The sequence below is a fragment of the Carcharhinus amblyrhynchos genome, chromosome 13, assembly GCF_965287045.1.
Source record: "Carcharhinus amblyrhynchos chromosome 13, sCarAmb.v2.hapA, whole genome shotgun sequence".
In the NCBI taxonomy this organism is placed as follows: Eukaryota; Metazoa; Chordata; class Chondrichthyes; order Carcharhiniformes; family Carcharhinidae; genus Carcharhinus; species Carcharhinus amblyrhynchos.
Window position 1 is genome coordinate 72,270,306 of NC_137336.1, and position 23,156 is coordinate 72,293,461.

Sequence of the window (23,156 nt, forward strand, 5' to 3'; positions counted from 1 at the left end):
CATATCCTGCCTCCATTTACTGCTGAAACTTTTGTAAAATGTGCCGCCATTACAGACAGACTTAGTCATTTCTTGTTCCACGATTAAACGCCGCACCACGCATTGGTTCAGATCATTTTGGTACTTAATAGTTAAACTTAACGACACCAGTAAAATCAGAACCGATTCTGTTTGACCATTAAGCTGATAAAGTTTGTATGCACAAAATAAATATCCTGTGTCTAACCCCGTGCTGTACCTGTCCTGGGAGTGTTTGATGGGGACAGTGTAGAAGGAGCTTTACTCTGTGTCTAACACCGTGCTTTACCTAGGCTGAGACATGAGTTGAGGGGGTTGAACTATAAGGAGAGGCTGAATAAACTAGGCTTGTACTCGTTAGAGTTTAGAAGAATGAGGGGAGATCTCATTGTGACGTATAAGATGATGAATGGAATGGATACGATAGAGGTGGAGAGACTGTTCCCGCTCAGAAAGGACAGTAGGACGAGGGGGCACAGCCTCAAGATAAAGGGGGGGGCGGTTTCGAACGGAGTTGAGGAGGAACTTCTTCACTCAAAGGGTGGTGAATCTCTGGAATTCTCTGCCCGTTGAGGTGGTGGAGGCTGCCTCGCTAAATATTGTTAAGACGCGGGTTGATGGGTTTTTGATAAGCGAGGGGATTAAGGGTTATGGGGAGAGGGTGGGAATGTGGAACTGAGACACGACAGATCAGCCATGATCTTATTGGATGGCGGGGCAGGCTCGAGGGCTGGATGGTCTACTCCTGCTCCTATTTCTTATGTTCTTCTGTTCTTGTGTACCTGTCCTGGGAGTGTTTGATGGGGACAGTTTCGAGGGTGCTTTACTCTGTATCTAACCCCATGCTGTACCTGTCCTGGGAGTGTTTGATGGGGACAGTTTCGAGGGAGATTTACTCTGTATCTAACTCCATGCTGTACCTGTCCTGGGAGTGTTTGATGGGGACAGTGTAGAGGGAGCTTTGCTCTGAATCTAACCCCATGCTGTACCTTTCCTGGGAGTGTTTGATGGGGACAGTGTAGAGGGAGTTTTACTCTTTATCTAACTCCGTGCTGTACCTGTCCTGGGAGTGTTTGATGAGGACAGTGTAGAGGGAGGTTTACTCTGTATCTAACCCCGTGCTGTACGTGTCCTGGGAGTGTTTGATGGGGACAGTGTAGAGGGAGGTTTACTCTGTATCTAACCCCGTGCTGTACCTGTCCTGGGAGTGTTTGATGGGGACAGTGTAGAGGGAGATTTACTCTGTATCTAACCCCATGCTGTACCTGTCCTGGGAGTGTTTGATGGGGACAGTGTAGAGGGAGATTTACTCTGTATCTAACCCCGTGCTGTACCTGTCCTGGGAGTGTTTGAAGGGAACAGTGTAGAGGGAGATTTACTCTGTATCTAACTCCGTGCTGTACCTGTCCTGGGAGTGTTTGATGGGGACAGTGTAGGGGGAGATTTACTCTGTATCTAACTCCATGCTGTACCTGTCCTGGGATTATTTGTTAATCTCTCCAAGACTGATCTTTGATCATTTACACCTTTTATTTACACGGTGAATAAAAGCCGCTTCTGCAGCTACAGCACACAAGTCAAGGCCCCGAGATCTGCATTCACTGGTCCAGGTAGACACAGCTGGTTTTAAACTCCTACTGGGTGAGGCACCGCTTGCTCATTAGTCAGATTCCTATTCCTTGAGGCTCACAGGGAGATTGACTGACAATCCCCAGGATCCATCATAATTCCCCTTAGTTCCGCGTGTCCCCCAACACCCAACTACATGAAGGCCTTTCCCCTACTTGACGATCAACCTGGGATGGTCAAAGGCAGAACTGGATCTGTTTGTGTGAACTGAATTGGAGACTTTTGATCTTGAAGAGAATATTGTAAAGCCACTGATGCAGGTTCTCCTGGGCCTCTGCTTCAGTTGGGGCACCAGTGTCTTCATCCTCCACTTTGGAATCCGTGTCCTCATCAAAGGGATGAGTAGGCATCAGGTCAGCTTTAAGTCAGAGCACAACTTAATCAGTGGCTGTCTCCATGGCTGGTAATGAGACCTACACTGGCGTGGGCTCCCCACTTCCGAGTCAGTGCTTCTTCATAAATTCAACCTGCACCTTTTACTTAAGATACAGGCCCCATTTTCTCCACTGTGATCACAGGGAGCAGCTGAGACCATCTTGGAATTTCCTTATGTGAACTGGGCCACCCATTTTGAACATTCTTTCTGCCTTTGCCGTTCTTCCTCTGGTTCTCCTGCTGGGATTCCACCCTCCCTGCCAGGTTTGTGAACAGTAGGATTAACGTTGTTTGAAGCCTCTGTGCCATTAATGACACCCCCCCTCCCCCCGCTCCCCAATTCTGCTGGGGAGGGATTCCTGTTGTTGTGTGAAGGGTAGGTATGTAGTCAAAAAGAAACCATGCCAAATTGGTCTTCATGGATGCTGTAAGTTGTTTCTTGATGCTGAGCTTAAAAGTTTGCATTGCCTGTTCACCAACCCTTTCAATGTCGGGTGTTCGGGTGCTGTTCTAAAATGTTTGATGACATTAGTAAACATGAAGTTCTGGAACTCAGTATTTGTAAAGGCAGTGCCATTGTCAGAGACCAGGACCTCTGTGTCTGGCAAAAACTTTGTTATAGTTTCTCAATCATGGCATGGGATGTAGTGGAGCTCATGTGATGTATCTCCAACCATTGTGCGTCCACCGTGAGCAAAGACATGGAACCCATAAAAGGCCTGGCAAAATGCGTGTGCACTCGCACCCAAAGCCCACCAGGCCTCTCCCATTGATGGAGGGAGGCTGAAAGGTGGAGAACCGAACCTGGGTCTAAAAATCATCCATTGAGATAGCTCTAGTTCTCAAGAGAATGCAGAGCAAGGAGCTCTGGCAGACAAACAGCAGTATCCTCCGATTATAGAGGAGGAACCTCGTGCAATGTTCATTCCTCAACTGAGAGCATTTGTATAAGTAAAGTATCAGAGAGTTCATTACAACGTTGGAGTCCGAGTTGTATCACGAGGCAGTCAAAGAAAGTCTTAAGACTACGAGATTTCCAGAAGATTGTAGATGCCAGAAAATGGACTATTGCAAACACTGCAAAAGACCATAACCATGACAAATTTATAGGGACAGGCAAAATGCATGTGGCTTATGAAAGAGGCCAAGGCCACTACAAGACCATACCTTGCAGGTATGTCCGGTACCAGGAGATGGGCTGATGTATTTAAACCGCATCTCCACATGGCTGTGGTCTCCTTTATCAGACAGCAGACATATGATTGTCTCCAAATTGGTATTTAGCTTCTGAGCTTAGAAGACATAAAGGCCAAGGAAACCCACATTTACAGGGGAACCATTACAAATGAATGCACCACGGTGATCCCAGTGACTTACAGGCAGCAGTCAGATCGACTTCCTCTCATTATTTTACAGAGACAAGGGCAAAACCTCATGGGGTTACCTCATGGTCACTTGAAGATTTATTCTGGATCTTAATCCAATAGAAATTTTCTGTCATATTTCCATACACTTACACAGTAATTTCATTTCTAAAGTAATTTTTGTCTTTTAGCTGCCTTGTTTTGCAGGCTTGATCCTGGGTTCTCTGTCTTTGTGATACTCCCTCCAGTCACTGAGCTGATCTCATTCCACACAGACTGACTGTTTCCTCTTGTTACCTCAGTTCAGAATCAGGCTGCCCGTCTCCCTGTGAATGGATCCCTGGGTCAGTCAGTCTATCTGTCTCCAGAGATTCCAAATGGATTGAAGTTTGAAGATATTACCTGGAAACGACCTTCACTCAGACTCCTAATAGCAAAATACATGGAGAGCGATGTTGAATATTTTGGTGCTGAGGATTACAGAAAACGGATAAAACTTCATCGTGGGAACTTCAGCCTGCAAATCAGTGACTTACAGAGAGCGGACACCGGGGATTATGAGGTTATTGTAACAGGAAATTCAGGAAAGGAAACTTCAGAGAGATTCAAACTGGATGTGTACGGTAAGTGAGATCCCATTGGCTGTGCTTGGTTTTCACAAGCTCCTGAAACCTCTGTCATTTTTGAAGAAATGTACCTTCACCAGTCCTAAAGAACAGACCTCATCCTGATACAATGTCCCTTGTGTTTGGGATAGACAGCAAAGTGAAATCAATCTGTCAGAATCAATGCTGCCACAGCTCTCTCAGAATCTCATATTTCAATTAGTTTATGTCACATTCATTTAAATTCTGCCTTGTACCAGGGATCAGTCAGTTAAACATACATTGCAACTGTTCGAGGGCATTATACGCTCCCTTAGGTAAAAGGACCAAAACTATATATTGTACTCCAGGTGGTTTTATCAAATTCCTTTACAATTCCAGCAAGATTTCCCAACTCGAATACTCCAATCACTTTGACTTGAAGGGGAAAAATACCATTTGCATTCCGATTTGTTGGCTGCGGCCTGTATATTAAATTTATATGTTTCACAGACAAATACATATATATCCTGCATCTGAATCCCAAGTTAACAGCTTTTCAACATTGAAAAATTAAGTTTTTCAATTGTTTCTCCAGACCTAAACAACCTCATGGCTCCTCACATTACCCCCATCTGCAATGTTATTGCCCATTCATCTAACTTGTTTCTATCTCTTTGCAGCCTCTCTGTATTCTCCCCACAGCTTACCTTCACATCAGCAAACTTAGGTACATTGTTCCCTGTTTCATTGTCATTAATGTAGATAGTTAATAGCTGAGGCCCGAACACTGATCCTTGCAGCTCTCTACGAGTCACAGCCTGTCAACCTGAAAAAGCTCGGTTTATCCCCGCTCTCCATTGCCTGTGCATTAACCAATCTTCTATCCATGCTAAAATATTACCCCCATTTCCATGACCACCCCCTGTCCCCCTCACTGATCTCAGTCAGAGCAGCAGTGGACCCTCCCTTCCACCCCCCTCCTCTCCAATCTCATGCAGAGAGCTGTCGGACGCTAGGCACCCATCTCCTCACTAACTGGAGCGCCCAAATCGGACTTCTATGGAGTATGTCTGCTTCACGCTGGCTCTGGATGGGTGAAAGCAGTGGTAAAGGGGGAAGTGCCAATAAAGTTGGGTGTGCAGCCCATTAAGGCAATTTAAACAAATGCAAATACATTTAAATGGCTGTTGCTCCTGTTTCGGGCACGGTCCTAATTGCATCCATTTTCGGGCCTTAGTAAAGGGGGAACCAACACGGAAGCAGCTTGGATCGGGCTATCACCTGACAATTGACTTTACCAAGTTTTTGCACCCTAAAACCGGCACAAGCACAATGGTAAAATTGGACCCATGGTCTCACCAATACCCTGCATAACTGAAACATAACATCCTTACTTTGTATTCAATTCCTCTTGTAATAAAGGATAGCATTCCAATGTGTTGGTGTGTCAATGTTCAGTTTGGTTACACACAGCAGCAGTATGCTTGTCTCAATCCCAGTCCATGGACTGTTGACATACATTGGCTTTCCACCACAGAAGGAGGCCATTCAGCCCATTGAGAGCATGCCCGCTCCATATAAAGCAATCTAATCAGTCCTATTTCCCTCACTCTATCTCCATATCTCTGCCAGTTTAAAACCCTCAAGTGTCCATATTCAGTTTCTTTTTGAAATTATTCATAAGAAGAACATAAGAAATAGGAGCAGGAGTAGGCCATCTGGCCCTTCGAGCCTGCCCCGCCATTCAATAAGATCATGGCTGATCTGTCGTGGCTCAGTTCCACTTTCCCGCCCTCTCCCCATAACCCTTAATCCCCTCTCTTATCAAAAACCCATCAACCCGCTTCTTAAAAATATTTAGCGAGGCTGCCTCCACCACTTCAACGGGCAGAGAATTCCAGATATTCACCACCCTTTGAGTGAAGAAGCTCCTCCTCAACTCCGTTCTGTCCTTTTGGAAGTTTTTGTTCACTGTCTCTACTATTCACTGTCTCTACTTCCACCAGCCTCGTGTTCAGTAAGTTCCAGCTCATTACCACTCACATATCTTTACTATTGCTTTCTCCCACCTCACCCCCCCACAGAATAGGAGCGGGCGAGTGTCCAGTATGGAAATCTCCATTGACCTCGGGTGGGAATTTCTCGCCTTGCCCGAGCGAGGCCATGAAATCCAGCCCTGTGTGTTTTTACATTTCCTCTTTTAAATGCATCCCTGTAGAGACCAATTATTGTTTAAAAAATAATAATTTCCAGTTGACCGGCCTGCAAGATTTTACATTTTCAAACAACTTCTATTGACTCAAACATTATTATTTTTAGTTCAGGGGATGTAGGCATCATTGGTAACATTTATTGCCCATCTCGCATTGTCCTTGAACTGAGAGGCTTGTGTTGTGAATTTGAGGTTGTAAGATATAAAGAATGTTTATAAAGATATAAAAGTATTGTAAAAAAATGTTAGAGAAATAAAACAATGCAGGGCCCCTTTAAAAGCTGTTTTTGGGTTCTGTGCTAAAACTCAGAGTACACACAGACTGCAGGTGGCGACATTTATTTCAAAAGGACGAAGCATCAGGGTTGACTTGTTAACAGGCTTTTGCATTCTGCCAGCTTATCTGTCTAAAAAGGACCAACTATTGAGAGCCTATCAGATTTGAATCTGATATTGTTGCCAGCATCTAGCCTATCCTGGTGTGAGAAAATTGTGAGGCATTTGTAGGTATAAAGGTCAAAGCAACAGCCATTCCTAAGGAGAACATCCCCAGAGGCCAGGGCAATCAGTCAGAAAAGCCAGCATTTATCTCTAAGAACAGCTCTCCACTGTGCCGGTTTAAATATCTCTGAAGAGAATTAACCAGCTATCTAACAGAGTCAGAAAGACCTGACAGACAGTGGACAACTACAGAAAAACTCCAAAAACTTCCAAATTCCATCAAGCCTGGTTGGAAAATTTATTTGAGAGTGACTAAAATTCCATTATTACGTTTTTGGTAAGGAACGTTCCTGTATTATTCAAACCTCATTTCAGTCAAACCGTAACTTAATTAATACGTTCCTTGTTTAGGTAAAGTTCCTGGTTATTTAAATAAACTATCTAGTTAATTATTCACTTAAAGTGAATGTCAGGCCTTTACTACTCTCCAGAATTGGTTGGATTCTTGGACACACGCATCTCCATCAAGGAAGGTCTCCTCAGCACTTCACTGTACCTCAAGCCCATGGATAACCTCAAGATGCTCCACTTCTTCAGCTTCCTAAACATGTTAAAAAAAAAGCCATCCGCGATGGACAAGCCCTCCCTATACACAGGATCTGCTCAGATGAGGGGGATTGCAACAGACACATCTAGACACTGAAAGGTGCCCTCACAAGTTCCAGTCCGTGCCTCAAACTCATCACCCGTTCCTGAGCTGAGTCAGCCTTGCTGTCCGAGGGCCGAGCAGAGTCCTCCTTGACAGGCCAGTACCTTCACTCTAGTAGTGAGGATCTGATCAGAGATGGACACGGGGAATGAAGCTGCAGCAGTTCCCTTACTATCGGAAGTGGAAGAGGAACCAGCCCTCTGGCATTCGCTGCGGAAGAGATGGGTGCCCAACTGACACACCCCGCTGATATTGGAGGCTCAGCTGGAGGATCCAAGCCCAGCATTCCAGCAGAGGAAAAGACCCCTGAAGAAAGTTAACCGAGAGGATTCCTCAGAGTTTGTGGGGAGGAGTGTGATGAGTTCAGTCAGGCTAATGAGGTTGGCTTACTAGAGTATGAACTCTCTGGGCCATTAATTAGGTCTCAATCATGGAGTCTCATGTTCCCTATTTAAAGCAGGGGTGTCAATCTCTCTGCCTGCTGAAGCAGGAGGCACACAGGGAGCACTCTGTTGTGTAGTATATCTTGTAAATAAAGGAACTTTTGGTGACAGGACATTCATCTCCATGGATATTTTACACAACATTTCCCTGAATTCTCAAATGGAGTAATCAGTGACAATCTAGAACTATAGCAACTCCAATCAATATTCGTAAAGTTAAAGTCCCCCATAACAATTACCCTATTACTTTCACTCCTAACCAGGATTGTCTCCGCAATCCTTTCCTCAACCTCTCTAGAACTTTTAGGAGGTCTATAAAAGACTCCCAACAGGGTGACCTCTCCTCTCCTATTTCTAATCTCCGCCCATACTACCTCAACTGACAAGTCCTCATCAAACTTTCTCTCCGACACTGTGATACAGTCCTTGACTAGCAATGCTACCCCACCCCCCCTTCTACCTTCTTCTCTACTCCGACTAAAGCATTTGTACCCCGGAACCTGCAACATCCATTCCTGACCCTGCTCTATCCATGTCTCAGAAATGGCCACAACATCAAAGTCCCAGGTACTGATCCACGCTGCAAGTTCATCCACTTTATTGCGAACACTCCTCGCATTAAAGTACACGCATTTCAAACCCTGCTCCGCCCCACCCCCACTATGCCGTGCCTTGCATTCCCCAACTATGCCCCCCTCACTTTCACCCCCTTTCCTCACTATCCCTCCCCCCCTCCGAATCAGTTTAAACCTTCCTGCATCGCTTTTGCAAATTTACCCCCCAGGATATTGATTCCCCTCTGGTTCAGGTGTAGACCATCCCTCTTATAGAGGTCCCACCTTCCCCAGAATGAGCCCCAATTGCTCAAGTACCTGAACCCCTCCCTCCTGCACCATCCCCTCAGCCACGAGTTCAAACTTTCCCTCTCCCTATTCCTCTCTAAACTATCCCGTGGCACAGGCAAGAGTCCAGATATAACTACTCTTTCTGACTTCGCCTTTAGTTTCCACCCCAACTCCATAAATCTTTGCTTAATATCCCCTTCCCTTAATCTCCCTATGTCATGTGTCCCCACATGAACTATAACTTGGGGTTGATCTCCCTCTCCCCCTCTCCCCTAAGAGTCCTGAATACTCTGTCCGATACATCCTGGAACCCAGCCCCTGGTAGGCAACACACCAGCCCAGAGTCCCTACCCTTACCTCCAACTCTCCTATCCGTCCCCATAACTGTGGAGTCCCCAATCACGAGGCCCAATCTCTTACCCCTAACCACCTGAGGCTTGCCAATAGGCTCACCCCCAGAGACCTGCTCCCTTTGGCTATCCCCAGTTGATTTCTCCTCAACTGTAGCCTCCAGGACCGAAAACCTATTTTGGAGGGGAACAGCCCCAGGGGATTGTCGTGCAGGAAGGTTTTTTGTCTCAGTATGTAGACAGGCCAACTAGAGGTGAGGCTATATTGGATTTGGTGCTGGGAAATGAGCCAGACCAGGTTCTAGACTTGGAAGTTGGTGTGCATTTTGGTGATAGTGACCACAATTCGGTTACGTTCACCTTAGTGATGGGAAGAGATAGGCATGAACCTCGGGTCAGCAATTTTAGCTGGGGTAAGGGCGATTATGAGGCTATCAGGAGTGAATTAGGAAGCATGGATTGGATTAGGGGATTACAGGGACTGGGAACGTCTGAAATGTGGAGTTTTTTCAAGGAGCAGCTACTGCGAGTCCTTGATAGGTATGTCCCTGTCAGGCATGGTGGATTTGGTAGATCTAGGGAACCGTGGTGCACTAAAAGAGTTGAGTCGATGGTTAAAAAGAAAAAGGAGGCTTATGTTCGGATGAGATTGGAGGGCTCAGATAGTGCACTAGAAAGCTTTAGATTGGCTAGGAGGGAGTTGAAGAGTGAGTTGAGAAGGGCTAAAAGAGGACATGAGAAGACTTTGGCTGATAGGATTAAGGAGAATCCTAAGGCGTTCTATAGGTATGTCAAGAACAGAAGGTTGGTCAGGGCAAGATTAGGGCCAGTTACAGACAGCAGGGGGAAGTTGTGTGTGGAACCGGAGGAGATTGGAGAAGTATTGAACCAATATTTCTCTTCGGTGTTCACGCAGGGGGACATGAATATAGCTGAGGAGGACATTGGGTTGCAGGGGTGTAAAATAGACAGTATTACGGTTGATAAAGAGGATGTGCTGGAAATTCTTGAGGGGCTGAAAATAGATAAGTCCCCTGGTCCGGATGGGATCTACCCTAGGATTCTCTGGGAGGCTAGAGAGGTGATTGCAGAGCCTCTGGCTCAGATCTTCAGGTCGTCATTGGTCTCTGGTGTAGTCCCGGAGGATTGGAGGATAGCGAATGTTGTCCCATTGTTTAAGAAGGGGAACAGAGACTTTGCCGGGAATTATAGACCGGTGAGTCTTACTTCTGTTGTGGGCAAGGTTTTAGAAAAAATTATTAGGGATAGGATTTATAGTTATTTGGAGTGTAATGAATTGATTAGAAATAGTCAGCATGGTTTTGTAGCGGGTAGGTCGTGCCTTACTAACCTTATTGAGTTTTTTGAGAAGGTGACCAAAGAGGTGGATGGGGGTAAGGCAGTTGACGTGGTATACATGGATTTTAGTAAGGCGTTCGATAAGGTTCACCATGGTAGGCTTCTGCAGAAAATGCAGATGTATGGGATTGTGGGTAATCTAGGAAGTTGGATCAGGAATTGGCTATCAGATAGGAGACAGAGGGTGGTGGTGGATGGTAAATATTCATCATGGAGTGCAGTTACGAGTGGTGTGCCTCAGGGATCTGTTTTGGGGCCACTGTTGTTTGTAATTTTTATTAATGATCTGGATGAGGGTATAGTTGGGTGGATTAGTAAATTTGCTGATGACACCAAAGTTGGAGGTGTGGTAGATTGTGAGGAAGGGTGTCATAGTCTGCAGGGAGACTTAGATAGGTTGCAGAGCTGGGCCGAGAGGTGGCGGATGGAATTTAATGCGGAGAAGTGTGAGGTAATTCACTTTGGTAGGAGTAACAGATGTGTCGAGTATAGGGCTAACGGGAGGACTTTGAATAGTGTGGATGAACAGAGGGATCTAGGTGTGTGTGTACATAGATCCCTGAAAGTTGGGAATCAAGTAGATAAGGTTGTCAAGAAGGCGTACGGTGTCTTGGCGTTTATTGGTAGGGGGATTGAATTTAGGAGTCGCAGTGTAATGTTGCAACTGTACACTACTCTGGTGCGGCCGCACTTGGAGTACTGTGTGCAGTTCTGGTCCCCGCATTACAAGAAGGATGTGGAGGCGTTGGAGAGGGTGCAGAGGAGGTTTACTAGGATGTTGCCTGGTATGGTGGGGAGGTCCTATGAGGAGAGACTGAGGGATCTAGGGTTGTTTTCGTTGGAAAGAAGGCGGCTAAGAGGGGATCTTATTGAAACATATAAGATGATTAGAGGTTTAGATAGGGTGGATAGTGATAGCCTTTTTCCTCGGATGGAGAAAGCTAGCACGAGGGGGCATGGCTTTAAATTAAGGGGGGGTAGCTACAGGACGGATGTCAGGGGTAGGTTCTTTACCCAGCGGGTGGCGGGGGATTGGAATGCCCTGCCTGCTGCAGTTGTAAATGCGTCTAGTTTGGGGGCGTTTAAGAGATCTCTGGATAGGTTTATGGACGAAAAGGGATTGGTATAGGCTAGTGGGTCATTGTTTTTGTAACTGGTCGGCGCAACATCGTGGGCCGAAGGGCCTGTTCTGCGCTGTAATGTTCTATGTTCTATGTTCTATTCCAGGGATGAAAGGATTGACATGTGAGGAGAGATTAAGCAGTTTGGATTCATACTCACAGGAGTTTAAAAGGCTGAGAGGGGATCTGATCAAGGTAATGTTAAAAGGGGTCGATAAAGTAAACGTGGACGAAATGTTTCCCCTTGTAGGGGTAATCTAAAACAAAAGGTCACAGGTATAGATTGAGAGGTGGTAGATTTAAAACTGAGATGAGGACGAACTTCTTCTTGCAGAGGATGATGAATTTGTGGAACTCATTGCCCCAAAGCATGGTGGAGTCTGTATTATTAAATGGTTTCAAGAAGGAGGTAGATATATTTTTCTGGAAAAACAGGTTCAATGGACAGGCAAGATGGATTTGAGACCAGGGAGAGATCAGCTATAATCTAATTGAATTGCTTACTTCTGCTCCTAATTCCTGTGTTCCTGAGTTCCGATTCTAGTCTCACCCACAAGTGGAAACGTTTTCTGTTTGTCCACCCTATTAAACACTGTGAATTGCACTCCAAATATGGTATAACTGAGGGATATGGAGATCAGAATTGTACACAGTATTCCAAATGTACTATAAGCAAGGTTTCATAAAAGTTTAACATAACTTCTTTCATTTTCAATTACATTTCAACAAGTAAACTCCAATGTGGGGTGATTCTCCCAGCTCACTATGCTGCTTTCATAAGAACATAAGAACATAAGAAATAGGAGCAGGAGTAGGCCATCCAGCCCTTCGAGCCTGCCCCGCCATTCAATAAGATCATGGCTGATCTGTCGCTGCTCAGTTCCACTTTCCCGCTTTCTCCCCATAACCCTTAATCTCCTCTCTTATCAAAAGCTCATCAACCCGCGTCTTAAAAATATTTAGCGAGGCAGCCTCCACCACTTCAACGGGCAGAGAATTCCAGAGATTCACCACCCTTTGAGTGAAGAAGTTCCTCCTCAACTCCGTTCTAAACCGCCCCCCTTTTATCTTGAGGCTGTGCCCCCTAGTCCTACTGTCTTTTTTGAGCGGGAAGAGTCTCTCCACCTCTATCCTATCCATCCCATTCATCATCTTATACGTCTCAATGAGATCTCCCCTCATTCTTCTAAACTCTAACGAGTACAAGCCCAGTTTATTCAGCCTCTCCTCATAGCTCAACCCCTCAACTCCGGTATCAGCCTAGTAAACCTCCTCTGCACTCCCTCCAAGGCCAAAATATCCTTGCGCAGGTGCAGCGCCCAAAACTGCACACAGTACTCCAGCTGCGGCCTCACCAATGCCCTATACAGCTGCAGCAAGACCTCCCTACTTTTATATTCAATCCCCCTCGCTATGAAGGCCAGCATCCCATTCGCCTTCCTGACCACCTGCTGCACCTGCAAGCTGGGTTTTTGCGACTCATGCACAAGGACCCCGAGGTCCCTCTGCACCGTCGCCTGCTGCAGTTTTTCGCCCCGTAAGTAATAGTCCTTCCTACCATTCTTCCTACCAAAGTGGACTACCTCACACTTGCCAACATTAAATTCCATTTGCCATTTCCTGGCCAATTCGCCCAGCCTATCTAGATCCTTCTGTAGACTCTCCACACCCTCCGCACAATTTGCCGTTCCACCAATCTTGGTGTCATCAGCAAATTTCGACACCCTACACTCGGTTCCCTCCTCCAGATCATCTATATAAATGGTAAAAAGCTGAGGCCCCAGCACCGACCCCTGGGGCACTCCACTAGTCACCATCCGCCAATCCAAATAGCACCCATTGACCCCCACTCTCTGCCTCCTATTCGCGGAGGGTGTGTAGCAGGCTTCCTGCTGGGCACCATGACCTCCGAGTGTCTCCGACCACTGGATTTCAGGCATTGTCAGCTCTGTGCCAGAAATCGGTGGGGTGGTGTATAAATGATGCAAATGATAATTTACATTTCATTATCGGGCCCGGGACTGAAGTCTCTGGGCCGTAATCCTGCCCACCACCAGCCACCCCCCCAACACACCTCCTCCCGGAAACAACCCCCTGGCAATGGCAGAGCAAAGATATGCCCAGATTGGAAAAGAAGGTCTGGCTGTAATCTTTGCAGTAAAAAATCCCACCAGTACCTGTGAAAATTCACGATCGTCACTGATCACAAACTTTACTGAGCCTACTCAAGGAGGACAAAGCAGTGCTGCTACTAGCTTCAGCCCGGATCCAGCACTGGGCATTATTACTGGCAGCATATCAATACTGGCCGGGGACTCGAGTGGCAAACACCGATGCCCTAAGCAGGCTACCATTACCGGACATCCCGCCATTCACACCCAGAGTAAAGGAAACAGTGATGACATTAAACTTCTGGATACCCTCTCGGTGGCTGCAAGCAGCATACGTCAGTGGACACAAAAAGACCCCGTATTAGCAAAGGTAAAGCACATGCTGCCAACAGGGAAGTTGGAAATACCAGTCCAACCATAGTTCCACGCTGATTGGAGCAGAAAAGAGCAGGACGTCTTATGGGCAGCACGGTAGCACAGTGGTTAGCACTGCTGCTTCACAGCTCCAGGGACCTGCGTTCGATTCCTGGCTCGGGCCACTGCCTGTGTGGAATTTGCACATTCTCCTCGTGTCTGCCTGGGTTTCCTCCGGGTGCTCCCACAGTGCAAAGATGTGTGGGTTAGGTTGATTGGCCATGATATAATTGCCCCTTAGTGTCCTGGGATGCTTAGGTTAGAGGGATTAGTGGGTAAAATGTGTAGGAATATCGGTGTAGGGCCTGGGTGGGATTCTGGTCAGTGCAGACTCGATGGGCCGAAGGGCCTCTTTCTGCACTGTGGGGTTCTATGATTCTGAAATCACTGTGGAAGACAAGATACTGCTAGGGAGAGCAAGGGTCATAGTCCCAAGTCAGAGCCGTCAGGCTGTCTTGGCTCAACTCCACCATGGGCACCCCAGAATGTTCAAAATGAAGATGCTGGCCAGGATTTCTGTCTGGTGGTCAGGTCTGGATACTGACATAGCAGAATTGGTGGGGTAGTGCCAGAAGTGACAACAGGCGCAGAAGGCGCAACCAGTAACCCGATACACCTGTGGGAATGGCCGTGTCAACCATGGTCGCGACTCCATGTCGATATTGCAGGACCTTTTATGGGGTCCATGTTTTTGGTAATAGTAGATGCCCATTCAAATGGTTTTACTTCTATAAACTGAACTCGGAAAACATAACGCTAACCGTTGAGAAACCGCGCACCTTGTTTGCAAGGCATGGGATTCCAGAGGTATTAGCTTCCGACAATGAATCAGTTTTCACCAGCCTAGTGTTCACAAAATTCATGAATTGGAATGGGTTTCAGCACATCAGCACGGCACCTCATCACCCGGCATCAAATTGTGCGAGCAGAGAGATCAGTGCAGACCTTAAAAGCCGGGTTGAAAAAACAGCCAGTGACCTCATTAGAGACTAAACTCTCGTGCTGGCTATTCAACTATAGAACAACTCCACACACCACCATGGGAATAACTTCAGCAGAATTACTGATGGGCAAATGATCCCACACCAGACTGAACCTGCTATTTCCACACCTGGGAGGGAAAGTGGAAAAACACCAAGAAGTCCATTGCAGGAGCCATGACAACACTCACCAAGAGAGGCACTTAGAATCCAGCGACAAAGTCTGGGTAAGAAATTATGTAAATTGACCCGCATGGATAATGGGAAAGTCGAGTTCAGGATGGGATCAGTATCCTACCGGTGGGCGAGGCCGTCTTAAAGAAACACCTGGATCGGGTCCATGCCTCAAACTCATCACCTGTTCCTGAGCTGAGTCTGCCTTGCAGTCCTAGGGCCGAGCAGAGTCCTCCTCGACGGGCCAGTACCATCTCTCTGGTGGTGAGAACATAAGAACATAAGAAATAGGAGCAGGAGTAGAGGAGTGTATGGTGTCGAAATTTGCTGATGACAGCAAGATTGGTGGAACGGCAAATTGCGCAGAGGGTGTGGAGAGTCTGCAGAAGGATCTAGATAGGCTGGGCGAATGGGCCAGGAACTGGCAAATGGAATTTAATGTTGGCAAGTGTGAGGTGGTCCACTTTGGTAGGAATAATGGTAGGAAGGACTATTACTTACATGGCGAAAAACTGCAGCAGGCGACGGTGCAGAAGGACCTCGGGGTCCTTGTGCATGAGTCGCAAAAACCCAGCCTGCAGGTGCAGCAGGTGGTCAGGAAGGCGAATGGGATGCTGGCCTTCATAGCGAGGGGGATTGAATATAGAAGTAGGGAGGTCTTGCTGCAGCTGTATAGGGCACTGGTGAGGCCGCAGCTGGAGTACTGTGTGCAGTTTTGGTCGCCGCACTTACGCAAGGATATTTTGGCTTTGGAGGGAGTGCAGAGGAGGTTTACGAGGCTGATACCAGAGTTGAGGGGGTTGAGCTATGAGGAGAGGCTGAATAAACTAGACTTGTACTCGTTAGAGTTTAGAAGAATGAGGGGAGATCTCATTGAGACGTATAAGATGATGAATGGGATGGATAGGATAGAGGTGGAGAGACTCTTCCCGCTCAGAAAGGACAGTAGGACTAGGGGGCACAGCCTCAAGATAAAGCGGCGGCGGTTTAGAATGGAGTTGAGGAGGAACTTCTTCACTCAAAAAGGGTGGTGAATCTCTGGAATTCTCTGCCCGTTGAAGTGAGGACCTCGGTCAGAGATGGACACAGGGAACAAAGCTGCAGCAGTTCCCTTACTATCATAAGTGGAAGAGGAACCAGCGCTTTGGCGTTTGCTGCGGAAGAGATGGGTGCCCAACTGACACACCCCGCCAACATCAGAAGCTGAACTGGAGGATCCAACACAGCACTGCAGTGGAGAAAAAGACCCCTGAAGAAAGTTAACCGAGAGGATTTCTCAGAGTTTGTGGGGGAGGAGTGTGATGAGTTCAGTCAGGCTGATGAGGTTGGCTTTGGGCCATTAATTAGGTCTCAATCTTGGAGTCTCATGTTCCCTATTTAAAGCAGGGGTGTCAGTCTCTCTGCCTGCTGAAGCAGGAAGCACACAGGGAACACTCTGTTGTGTAGTATATCTTGTAAATAAAGGAACTTTTGGTGACAGGACACTCACCTCCGTGGATTTTTTACAACAACAGTTCCCTGAATTCTCAAATGGAGTAATCAGTGACAACCTTATATTTATAGTCCCTATTCCAGGGATGAAAGGACTGACATAAGAGGAGAGATTAAGCAGTTTGGATTTATACTTGCTGGAGTTTAGAAGGCTGAGAGTGGATCTGATCAAGGTAATGCTAAAAGGGGTTGATAAAGTAAGCATGGACCAAATGTTTCCCCTTGTAGGGGTAATCTAAATCAAAAGATCACAGGTATAGATTGAGAGGTGGTAGATTTAAAACTGAGATGAGGACGAACTGCTTCTTGCAGAGGATGATGAATTTGTGGAACTCGTTGCCCCATAGCACGGAGTCTGAATTATTAAATGGTTTCAAGAAGAGATAGATATGTTTCTGTGAAACAACAGGTTAAATGGACAGGCAAGGAGATGGATTTGAGACCAGGGAGAGATCAGCTATAATCTAATTGAATTGCTTACTTCTGCTCCTAATTCCTATATTCCTGTGTTCCGATTTTAGTCTCACCCATAATTGAAAACATTATCTGTTTGTCCACCCTATTAAACACTGTGAATTGCACTCCAAATGTGAAATAACTGAGGGATATGGAGATCAGAATTGTACACAGTGTTCCAAATGTTTCATAAAAGTTGCAATAATAATAATAATAAAAATAAGCAATGTTTCATAAAAGTTTAAAATAACTTCTTTCATTTTCAATTACATTTCAACAAGTAAACTCCAATGCGGGGTGATTCTCCCAGCTCACTGTACTGCTTTCACGGAGGGTGTGTAGCAGGCTTCCTGCTGGGCACCATGACCTCCGAGTGTCTCCGACCACTGGATTTCAGGCATTGTCAGCTCTGTGCCAGAAATCGGTGGGGTGGTGTATAAATGATGCAAATGATAATTTGCATTTCATTATCAGGCCCAGGACTGAAGTCTCTGGGCCGTAATCCTCTCCACCGCCACCCCCAGCCGGAAGTGTTTCACTCCAATGGGGTTTATACCAGCTCCCCACCAGTGGGGAGGGCGTTGGGTTTAGGATCGGGGAGAGGGAAGGTGAAAGGAGGGGAGACCAAGGCGGCCCAGGTAGGGGTGGGTGTTGGAGCTGGCCCAGAGACATCAGGGAGGTCAGTGAGACCAGGGTGGGGGGAGGGCGGGTATTGATGTGGAGGAGGGGATGGGAATGGGGAGGGGAGGGAGGTGGGGGGGATGGGGCTTTTGATGTGGAGGGGGGATGGGGAGGGGGAGGGAGGTGGGGGGTGGGGGGTATTGATGGGGAGGGGGGAATTGGGAGGGGGAGGGAGGTGGGGGGTTTGATGTGGAGGGGGTAATGGGGAGGGGGAGGGAGGTGGGGGGTTTGATGTGGAGGGGTGGATGGGGAGAGGGAAGGAGGTGGGGTGGGGAGCAGGCCACGGGTCTGACCAGTGATCGAGCTGACCAGAGACTGACTGTGTGGGGCTCCTGTGCATGCACTGATCCTGGGGCTGACAGACCAGTGCATGCACAGTGACCCACTCAGTGCTATGCTGCCGGTCTCTCCAGCAGGAAGAAGTCCCACCCACAGATTTCTAATGGGATTAATGCTGGGTCTCTCTGTGATGCACATTGAGGGAGATTAATTTTGAAAATCCTGCTGAAATAACCAGTGGAATTTACTCTGTTTTTACACAAATTCAGCACTTAGAATTTTGTTGGGAGAATCCCACCCGTTGTGTTTGAAAAGTTCACAGCCTTACTAACAAGCACTGGTGCATATAAAACTGTATCAGTCTCTCTTCTACCATTCCTTTCTACCAGCTCCCTCTGATTAAAGTTAAACTTATCATTTCAATTACACACCCATTCCGCTTATTTATCCACTAATTTGTGAGTGACTGGAGATTTACAGCAATGTTCCCCACCTTCACACACACATGTTGAAATACCAGAAACAATGTCAATGTAATTCTGGGTCTATCCCAATGTCGGAGGCTCCACAAACATTAACTAAACACAGAATAGAGACAGAGGCTGCACTCCAGATAATACAGGCCCACTTACTGGAGTCACCAATGAGAATTCCCAGGCTACAATTCCAAAGCCTGAACAGTCACAGTGGTTAGCCCTGCTGCCAGTTCAATTCCGGCCTCAGGTCACTGTCTTTGTGGAGTTTGCACATTCTCCCCATGTCTGCGTGGGTTTCCTCCGGATGCTCCGATTTCCTCCCACATTCCAATGATGTGCAGGTTAGGTTGATTGGCCATGCTAAATTGCCTCTTAATGCCTGGGGGATTAGCAGGTAAATACATGTGGTTCCAGGGATCGGCCCTGGATGGGATTGTTGTCAGAACAGGCTCGATGGGCTAAGTGGCACCTTTCTGCACGGTAGAGATTCTATAAATAATGTTTATGATTGTCGTGAAAGACTGTGTTACAATCTACATGCGTTCCATCCACCGTCATATTGACACATGTGACCTGTTTAATCCCAGAGGGATGAGGCAAATGGTTAAACTGGCAGATGGAGGGTTGAGTGGGGTTCAGAGTTGTCTTGTGAGGTTCTGAAGCGGTTGTGAGGGTGCTGGATATTGAAGTGACTCACAAGGGCCGACATTCCTTCCTCATGTATCTTTTGTCTTTCAATCTGAATGTCAGAGCCTGTGACAGGAACAAAGATCAGCTATCAGATCATGGAGAACTGTAACATCACCCTGAGCTGCTCAGTGAACACAGGCGACAACACCAGCTTCAGTTGGTGGAGGGGACAAGAAGCATTGAGGAATGACAGCATCCATCATCTCTCTGAAAATGGACAGGAGTTACAGCTTCATTTCACAGCACAGATCGAGGACAATGTGTACAAGTGTGAGACCAGGAACCCAGTCAGTGAAGGCACTGCACACATCAAACTGAGTGATATCTGTAATGTAACTAAACACGGTGAGTGTCACAAATAAACTGGCAATTAGTTATTACACAGTCAAGTGTTTGATGTGGACAATGTAGAGAAAGATTTACTCTGTTTCTAAACGATGCTAGATCTCTTTGGGAAAGTTTGAAGGGGATAATATCAAGGAATTATACTTTGTATCTGACTCCATGTTTTACCTCTTCTGGGAGTGTTTGATGGAACAGTGAGAGCGAGCTTTAATCTGCAATAACCCCGTGCTGTACCTGTCCTGGGAGTGTTTGATGAGAACAGTGTAGAGGGAGCTTTACTCTGTGTCTAACCCCGTGCTGTACCTGTCCTGCGGGTGGTTGATGGGGACGGTGTAGAGGGAGATTTACTCTGGATCTAATCCCGTGCTGTACCTGTCCTGGGAGTGTTTGATGGGGTCAGTGTAGAGGGAGATTTACTCTGTATCTAACCCCGTGCTGTACCTGTCCTGGGGGTGTTTGATGGGGTCAGTGTAGAGGGAGATTTAGTCTGTATCTAACCCCGTGCTGTACCTGTCCTGGGAGTGTTTGATGGGAACAGTGTAGAGGGAGATTTACTCTGTATCTAACCCTGTGCTGTACCTGTCCTGGGAGTGTCCTGAGGCTTGGTACATTGGGGAGACCATGCAGACATTACGACAACGGATGAATGAACACCGCTCGACAATCACCAGGCAAGACTGTTCTAGGGGGACGAGGGGGCTAGGAATAGGACTAGGGGGCACAGCCTCAAGATAAAGGGGGGGCGGTTTAGAACGGAGTTGAGGAGGAACTTCTTCACTCAAAGGGTGGTGAATCTCTGGAATTCTCTGCCCGTTGAAGTGGTGGAGGCTGCCTCGCTAAATATTTTTAAGACGCGGGTTGATGGGTTTTTGATAAGAGAGGGGATTAAGGGTTATGGAGAGAGGGCGGGAATGTGGAACTGAGCCACGACAGATCAGCCATGATCTTGAATGGCGGGGCAGGCTCGAAGGGCTAGATGGCCTACTCCTGCTCCTATCTCTTATGTTCTTTCTGTTGGGTAACACCTCAGCGGTCACGGGTATTCGGCCTCTGACCTTCGGGTAAGCATTCTCCAAGGCGGCCTTCACGACACACTACAGCACAGAGTCGCTGATCAGAGACTGATAGCTAAGTTCCGCACACATGAGGATGGCCACAATCGGGATCTTGGGTTCATGTCACACTATTTGTAACCCCCACACCTTGCCTGGACTTGCAAAATCTCACTAACTTTCTTGCCTGGAAACAATACACATCCTTTTAACCTGTGTTAAAGCTCTCTCCACTCACATTATCTGTACTTTTAAGAATTGATTAGCTGTAAAGACTCATATTCCAATCATTACTCATGTAAATTGAGTTAGTGCCTTTGTGTCCTGTTTGTGATCAGAACTTCCATCCACCTGATGAAGGAATAGTGTGTTCCAAAAGCTTGTGGCATTTGCTACAAAGAAACCTGTTGGACTTTAAGCTGGTGTTGTGAGACTTTCAGCTTTTACTCAGTCCAATATCGGCATCTCCACATCGTGTTTGATGGGGACAGTGTAGAGGGAGCTTTACTCTGTATCTAACCCCGTGCTGTACCTGTCCTGGGAGTGTTTGATGGGGACAGTGTAGAGGGAGCTTTACTCTGTATCTAACCCCGTGCTGTACCTGTCCTGAGAGTGTTTGATGGGGACAGTGTAGAGGGAGCTTTACTCTGTATCTAACCTCGTGCTGTACCTGTCCTGGGAGTGTTTGATGGGGACAGTGTAGAGGGAGCTTTAGTCTGTATCTAACCTCGTGCTGTACGTGTCCTGATAGTGTTTGATGGGAATAGGGTAGAGGGAGCTTTACTCTGTATCTCACACTCTACTTTTCGTATCCCGGCAATGTTTGATCAGACAAATTAGAATGATATCATTAAAATGATAGATCTGTTCTGGTACAAGTTGCTGCATGAGGGTTCTTGAGTGACATTGTAAGTGAGCTACATTATCATCAGAAGTACAATCAGTATCACAGGGTGCTGGGGGAGAGGGGTTACTGAGTGACAGTGTGATGGAGGTGGATTCACATCAGTAGAGATCCAGTCAGTAATACAGGGTGCTGGGGGAGAGGGGTTACTGAATGACAGTATGAGGGAGGTGGATTAACATCAGCAGAGATCCAGTCAGTGACACAAGTTGCTGGGGGAGAGGGGTTACTGACTGACAGTATGAAAGACCTGGATTGACATCAGTAAAGATACAGTCAGTAACACTGAAAGCAGAGGTAGAGGGATTACAGACATTTTGAGGGAACTGAATTAACACCCACCCTGGTTGACAAGGCTTTCACCTGTGCCTGAACCATCCCCTAGGCCACTGCTGTCGCTCCCTCCCCTTCCAGAACCAGGATAGGGTACCTCTTATCCTCAGTTTGCACCCCACCAGCCTTCACATTCAAAGGATCATCCTCCGCCATTTCCAACAACATCAGCATGATGCCATCACTCAATACATCTTCTCCTCACTCCCCCTGTCAGCTTTCCACAGGGATCCGTTCTCTCCGGGACACATCGATCCACTACTTCATCATATCCAACACCTCACCCCCTGCCCACGGCATCTTCCTATGCAAGTGTAGAAGGTTAACACCTCCCCCTTTACCTTCCCCCTGCTCGTCACCCAGGACCTAAACACTCGTTTCAGATGAAGCAGCACTTCACAAGCATCTCCTTCAGTCTGATCTATTGCATTCACTGCTCCAGTGTGGTCTACTCTACATCAGAGAGACAATACATAGACTGGGTGACCACTCTGCTGAACACATTCAGTCTGTCCACAAGCAGGACTGAGACCTTCCTGTAGCTTGTCACTCCGTGATGTGGATGTGCCGGTGTTGGACTAGGGTAAACACAGTAAAAAGTCTGACAGCACCAGGTTTTAGTCCAACCGATTTATTTGACAGTAAACTCACAAGCTTTCGAGGGGACTCCCTCTTCGTCAGGTGAATGGAGAGTTCTGGCCTCATCTGTCTGTGCTTTATATGCTCTGTCCGAGGCCAGAACTCTCCATTCACCTGACGAAGAGGGAGTCCCCTCGAAAGCTTGTGAGTTTACTGTCAAATAAATCGGTTGGACTAAAACCTGGTGTTGTCAGGCTTTTTACTGTGCTTGTCACGTGAACACACCACCCTGCTGTCCTGTCCACATGTCCGTTCTTGGCCTTTTGCAATGTTCTAGTGAGTTCAATGCAGACTGGAGGAACGGCACTTCCGATTGGGCACTTGACAGCCTTCCACACTGAACATTAGGTTCAACATTGACGGCATGAACTTTCCCCTTCACTTTCACCCTGTTTCCAATTATTTTATTTCATTTTTTCTTTTTGCCTCGCTCATCCATTTTTATCATCCTTCCCTCTCACTTCTGTACTGCCTTTCGCACATTCTGATTGCTTAATGGACACTTTCAGCACCTTCCCAGCCTTCTTCATCATCATTTACATTTCCTTTGTCCAATTAGAGATCCCCTTGACCCTCATAGTATAAATCTCTTCTGACTTTCTTTGCTCTTTGTTCTGATGAAGAGTCATCTACACTCAAAACATTGGCTCTATTCTCTCTCCAAAGATGCTGTCAGAT

General features: G+C 46.9%; 2 protein-coding genes across 2 annotated transcripts in view; one reads left to right on the forward strand and one right to left on the reverse strand.

Annotated features, from left to right (window-relative positions):
• Positions 1-1,997, reverse strand: part of LOC145351316 (SLAM family member 8-like) — a 43,426-nt gene extending 41,429 nt beyond the window's left edge. The window contains exon 1 of the mRNA XM_080200938.1: positions 1,868-1,997. Coding sequence (XP_080057064.1) covers positions 1,868-1,997 — 130 coding nt within the window. The remainder of the gene's footprint in view (positions 1-1,867) is intronic.
• A 46-nt stretch (positions 1,998-2,043) lies between these two features.
• Positions 2,044-22,209, forward strand: LOC145351317 (SLAM family member 5-like). The gene is made up of 4 exons (XM_080200939.1): positions 2,044-2,089; positions 3,689-4,009; positions 19,266-19,550; positions 22,067-22,209. The coding sequence occupies exons 1-4, from the start codon at positions 2,044-2,046 to the stop codon at positions 22,207-22,209; spliced, it is 795 nt and encodes a 264-aa protein (XP_080057065.1).
• The last annotated feature ends 947 nt before the right edge of the window (positions 22,210-23,156 follow it).